This window comes from Pholcus phalangioides, unplaced genomic scaffold (genome assembly GCF_987345545.1).
Source record: "Pholcus phalangioides strain wild (caught in Gottingen) unplaced genomic scaffold, Ppha-v1.0 ptg000022l_1, whole genome shotgun sequence".
NCBI classification, from domain to species: Eukaryota; Metazoa; Arthropoda; class Arachnida; order Araneae; family Pholcidae; genus Pholcus; species Pholcus phalangioides.
This window is the reverse complement of record NW_028301615.1, coordinates 34,658,393-34,664,661: the sequence shown is the minus strand read 5'-3', so window position 1 is coordinate 34,664,661 and position 6,269 is coordinate 34,658,393. Positions and strand designations below refer to the sequence as shown.

General features: G+C 33.7%; 1 protein-coding gene across 1 annotated transcript; it reads left to right on the top strand.

Annotated features, from left to right (window-relative positions):
- The first annotated feature begins 615 nt into the window (after nt 1–615).
- Nucleotides 616–4,990, top strand: LOC149070249 (uncharacterized). The gene is made up of 2 exons (XM_089249943.1): nt 616–895; nt 1,130–4,990. Exons 1-2 carry the CDS (start codon nt 743–745, stop codon nt 3,839–3,841), a joined length of 2,865 nt encoding a protein of 954 aa, XP_089106069.1. The 5' UTR covers nt 616–742; the 3' UTR covers nt 3,842–4,990.
- Nucleotides 4,991–6,269: the final 1,279 nt, after the last annotated feature.

The window sequence follows — 6,269 nt, the reverse complement described above, 5'->3', positions numbered from 1 at the left end:
GTGCCGGCGAATACGGGACGTATGGTCACTCTATTTAAATTTTTTTTTAATGTTTATTTAACATGTATAATTTATATTTTATTCCGATACAAAAACTATTACCTCAACAGTATTTCAGTATTTTCCAAAAAAAAAAAAAAATTCCTGAGGAAGAGATCGCGAATACCAAGAGTCGAATGTACATCCGAAAGAACCGATGACTCCATGCCCATACATCCAACACCACACTAAATATAATGCCTCACGACTGGCAACGATGGGTCGTGTGACGTCACGCTATGTTGGCCGAAGTGAAGCGGGATATTTTGCTTGTGGCACGGAGCAGTGATGGTAACTCGTGGGAAATTTCCCATATTCGTGGGAAAAATTGGCTAAAATTGGTCCATATGGGAAATTTCTTGGCGTTTGTGGGAAATTTTGAAATTTGGTCAAACAAAAGAATTTCTGTTGAAAAAAATATATAAATGCCAAACAATGCTTTTCCAGTGTAAAATAAATGACTACATATTTCCACCGATAGATGGCAGCAAAAATTTCGGAATGTGTGGGAAAAATTCAGTCAAAAGGGAAATTTTTGTGGGAAATTTTGCTTGACGGGGTTACCATCACTGGCACGGAGTCAAACCAACACCACACTAGAAATATACTATATTTAGTGTGGTGTTGGTCAAACACGCGGTAGTATTCGTGAGATATAGGCTTATGTATACATATTTTTTTGTTTTTTTGAAAAAATTTTGAAATGGTCTACAAATGTATTATGCCATTTTGCAATGGCAATTACAAAACAGGATCAAAAGTAGCAACTTTTGGGTTTCCTAAAGAAGGCGAGTGTAGAGAAAAGTGGATTCGGTTTGTTCATAGGAAAGATTTTATTCCAACCAAGCATTCTCGGGTGAGTAGTAATTAATGTTATGTTCTTTGAATAAAAATAAAATTTAGTACCACTTATGGTGACCCGACCCGTAATGTGTTTTAACATGTTTATTTATTGAGCTCTGGAGAGAAATTTTTGTGCAATGTTACTATGCTCTGTTTTCATTACTTCTTATTTTCTCAATTACAATGAAAAACATTTAATAGTGAAAATTCTTTCAACCAAGATATTTTTTTTTTCATTTTTCTTTAGGTGTGTGAGTTGCATTTTGCAGAGACAGATATAGAGAGGGAATCCAAGATGTTTGACACCAAGAATGGCAAGTTAGTTATTGCAAAGCTGGATAAGCCTCGTCTACGAAAAGGGGCTTTTCCAACAATAATACCTGGTGCCCCTTCATATTTGTCTAAAGCAAAAGTTTGCAGAATGAGCTTGGATGAAAAGAAGGAAGCTAAAGAGAATGAGCAACTTGCAGTGGCTATTGCTGAAAGTTTAAAATCAAAGCAAAATGAAGATGAAAAAGATTTTTTGTCGTGTCACGAAAAACTTAAGGAAAAAATCCAAATCCATCTGAATGAAGAATGGTATGTATTGAAAAATAGCAAGGATATTATCATTGCAAGGGTAAGCAATAGTCCTAATGTTGCTCCTTGTATAACTCACTCTGTTGTGGTTTCACCGGATTTTGAGGTTAATGTTTTTATTGCATCTTGTAAGATGAATACGATTGGTAAGCACAGTCTACCAACAAAGAGCAACAGTTTGAAATTCTTTTGCGACATAGTTGACTGTTTGGAATCACTGGCACAAGGACATACCGATACTAATGACACATTACTCTCTCACATTGTTGAATGTATTGAACTATTGCATTCAAGAGTTCATACAGAGCAGAAAGATATACTGGAATTTTGCATTCATCAGATGAATAATTTTCTGCTTCCAACGACGAAAAGAACGTACAAATCACATTATCTTGTGTTTTTTAGTCTCTTACATTCCATCTCACCCCATGCCTACCGTTTCATGCGAGCTTATTGTTTTTTTATCATGCCTCACCCCTCCACGATAAAAAAAGTTTGTGGTGAACTGAATACCAATCCTGGGAAGGAAGTGTTTGGGCTTCATTACCTGCGATACATTAGAGAAAAGTTTGCCTCTTTGGGAGAAGCCGATAAAACTGTATCTTTGATTGTAGATGAAATCCATATAAAAAGTTATTTTGACTACAAAGGTGGTAACGTAGTTGGCATGGCATATAATTCTACTGCAGCTGCTACATCAGCCCATGCATTCATGGTAAATAGTTTTTTCTCAAAATATAAAGATGTAGTATATATTTTGCCAGTGCATAATTTTAATGCTTCAGATTTTCATTCGGTAATCCGGAAATTGGTCAATGGACTAACCACCATTGGCTTTAATGTGTTGTGTATTGTAACAGATAACAACAGTATTAACAGCAAAGCAATGAGCTTTTTTTGTACCCCTAATCAAGTCAATATTGTTTATCCTCACCCATCCAATGATGCTAGGCTATTGCAATCTATAGAAATAGCCCCATTGTTTTATGTCATTGATTGTGTACACATTTTAAAATGCATCCGTAATAATTGGATTGCACAAAAATGTAATGATCACAGTTTTTATTTCCCTAATTTTGATTTGGCAGAACCACATCAAATGTATAGTGCTTCTTTTGGTTCTCTTCGCAAGCTGAGAGAAACAGAAGGTGAGAATCTTTTGAAGTATTGCAGAGGGTTATCTTTAAAAGCTCTGTATCCAACAAGCTTAGAAAAGCAGAATGTTAAATTGTCCTTGCAGGTGTTTGATCCATTTGTTGTCTCAGCCCTTCGGGAATTGGGTCCTAAGCACAACATCGCAAACTGTGAAGGAACTGCCAAATTCATAGAAATAATTTCATGGTGGTGGAATGTTGTCAATGTAAAAACACCATATAAAGGGGCACGTTTTAATGATCCTCAAAAAGAACCATTGTATTTTACTGATAGTGATAACAATGTTGTGTTTCTAAATAATTTTATAGATTGGTTGGATCGATGGGAGAAATATTCTTTAGATAACGGGAAGCTGTCTAGAGAGACCCATAACGCCCTACGACATTCTACATATGCGTTGTTAGAGCTTGGTGCTCATTGTGTGACAGATTTAAAGAAAGATTATTTTTTACCAGGATCTGTTCAGAGTGGTCCATTAGAGGCACAATTTGGTAAATATAGACAGTTGGCAGGATCACAGTACCATGTGTCTATAAGACAGGTGTATGAATCAGAGTCGAAGTTAAGATTACAGAGCACCATGAAACTTTCTTACAATTCTGGTTCACGTGGTACTGTTACAGTAGATGACTTTGATGTAGACTCTGACAATTTGACGTATATCACAAATTTCTCTGCGTCCATTGCTAATCTTCTTCCTCAAATATATGTTGATGGAAATGATATTGAAAAATGTGAAGAAATATTGCCTATAATTGTTTATCTAGCAGGCTATTGTGTTTTTTCCATTTTGAAATTTCTTAAATGTAAATTTTGTGGTGAAAAGCTCTCTCTTGAAAGGGAACTAATATGTTATGATAATTCATATGCATTTATCAACAAACTAGATAGAGGAGGCCTGGCATATCCTCATCCTGATGTTACGAATGCTGTCGTTTACAGTTATGTAATTGTGCAAAAATTGGTTTCTGATCCTCTTGAAGAGATTTTTCTTAAATGTCCTAACCAAAGAGATTTAGCTTGTGAACTAACTATGTTATCTTTAAGCGAATGCGACTTTGACTTCACTCCATGCTCAAATAAGCACACATTCAATGATGTTTTTAAGATTGTTGTCAAAAAATCAATCAATGCATTGTTAAAAAACTATTGTATTATTAAAAACAACACAATAAGTATTGCAGCCAATGGTAAAAAAAGAAAATTACAAACATTGAAGAAGTAATTTACTATAGCATATGCAATTATTAAATTTTTTGTTTCTTGTACCATATTCATTTAATGATTTTTGTCGCACCACAGTCATTTTCTGCATGGCCTGGGCTACCGCACCTGTTGCACCATTCATTCTTTACTTACGAGGGCTAATCAGATCACAACCTAGAGTTTATAGCAGATTCTTAACAGCAATATTATATAGCATTATTGTGTTTTGTTACATTTTTGGCATTGTATTATCTATCGTATTTTTTTGCCTAACATTTTATGCATTATATTTCTGTTATCATATTATACATTATATGGAGGAAACCTGGGCAGTGTGGGTATTAGAGCTAGTATGTCATATTTATGGCATTGTGTTATAAGTTGTATTTATAGAGCATTGTGGTAAACATATTTCTGGCATCGTGTTTATATTTTTGGCATCGTGTTTTATACTTTATATTTTGGCATCCTACATATTTCTGGCATCGTGTTTATACTTTATATTTCTGGCATCGTGTCACATACTTCATACTTTTTGCATCGTGTTACAATTACATTTCTGGCATCATGTTATATACATTATATTTTATGCATTATATTTCTGTTATCATATTATACATTATATGGAGGAAACCTGGGCAGTGTGGGTATTAGAGCTAGTATGTCATATTTATGGCATTGTGTTATAAGTTGTATTTATAGAGCTTTGTGGTAAACATATTTCTGGCATCGTGTTTATACTTTATATTTCTGGCATCGTGTTTATACTTTATATTTCTGGCATCGTGTTTATACTTTATATTTCTGGCATCGTGTTTATACTTTATATTTCTGGCATCGTGTTTATATTTTTGGCATCGTGTTTTATACTTTATATTTTGGCATCCTACATATTTCTGGCATCGTGTTTATACTTTATATTTCTGGCATCGTGTTCATATTTTTGGCATCGTGTTTTATACTTTATATTTTGGCATCCTACATATTTCTGGCATCGTGTTCATATTTTTGGCATCGTGTTTTATACTTTATATTTTTGGCATCGTGTTTATACTTTATATTTCTGGCATCGTGTTTATACTTTAAATTTCTGGCATCGTGTCACATACTTCATACTTTTTGCATCGTGTTACAATTACATTTCTGGCATCATGTTATATACATTATGTTTATGGCATGCTATACTTAATATTTTTGGTATGTTATATGCATTGCATTATGTACATAATATTTGTCATGTTATTCATTGTATTTACCATCCTCTTGTGCAGTTTAATTTGTGTCAATAAATGAAATAAAAATATTTTAATGTTGTACTTGACTAGTTTGTTGGGTTTCCCTCCCCTCCTCGTTTGTTATGGAGAAAATTCCTAAATCACCAGAAGGTAATGTTTAAATGTTAAGATCTGAATATTTAGCTGCCAAAGATTTCACTAAAAAACTGAAGTATTTGTTGTAAGATAATCTTTTCTAGCATTATTTTAGTTTTGCTGCATTTTTTTTCATGAGGCAATGTTATTTAAGAGCTGCCAACAATCACCATTAAAAATGCATATGCTATTACTTTGACGACCAAGAAAAAATATTGTTGCAGAGAGGAGATCATTACATTAAGATTACATGTACAGTTAAATCCTGTTATAAGGAACTCTCTCTCCTAGAGACTGGAGAAATAACTTCGTTATAGAGGAATTCCAGGTTTTTTCATTGTTCCCATGAGATATATCTAGGAGATTAGAAAAGAGTTAAAACAAGATTTTTGCCGCCTGCATATTATCAGTTACCACCAAATTTAAAATTTTGGCATCTCTTCTGAATCAGTTATCAGTGTCCCCATAAAATGAGTTTTTAAGTATTTATTTCACGGCATAAAACTTATTTTTTTAAATAAATATATCAACTGATCAATAATGTATTAGTTTTATTAAATTCGGTTCTTCATTGTGATTTAGAGCGAAATATAGATGGTTGTGCCATTTTAAAATTTCTTCAAAAAATATCTTTATAGATGGATTTATCATGGTGAATTTTTTTTTGAGAGGAGTTAAACATTTTAGACGGCAATTCCAAACCAGATTTCAAAAATGTTATGGAGGGTTATATTGAGTATCATTGTAGCGAGGTCTCACTTTACTGTTATTTTTGAATTTATCGCGAAATTAAAAATCCCTTTAAATCTGTATAGTAATTCTTAAAAAAAAAAAAATGCACGAACATCGCATTTTAAAAAAAAGGGAAAAGTCTTGCAGTGAAGCCGATTGCCACCAATGCATTTTCCTCTGAGCCAATTCGTGCTGACGTCACATTCCAGTTCCGAGGCATTATTTCTAGTGTGGTGTTGATACATCTCGCTCGATCAAACGGGACGTATGGTCATCGTACTTGAGAGAGACCGGAAAATAAGCCCCCAACTCCATTTTTCTTTCCCAAATAACTCATTGCAGAAT

Excerpts from the sequence above, each read along its gene's own strand:
- LOC149070249 (XM_089249943.1), top strand. The coding sequence starts at position 743 with ATGGTCTACAAATGTATTATGCCATTTTGCAATGGCAATTACAAAACA. Across the intron at positions 896-1,129 it reads TTCCAACCAAGCATTCTCGG|GTGTGTGAGTTGCATTTTGC; the intron begins GTGAGTAGTAAT and ends ATTTTTCTTTAG.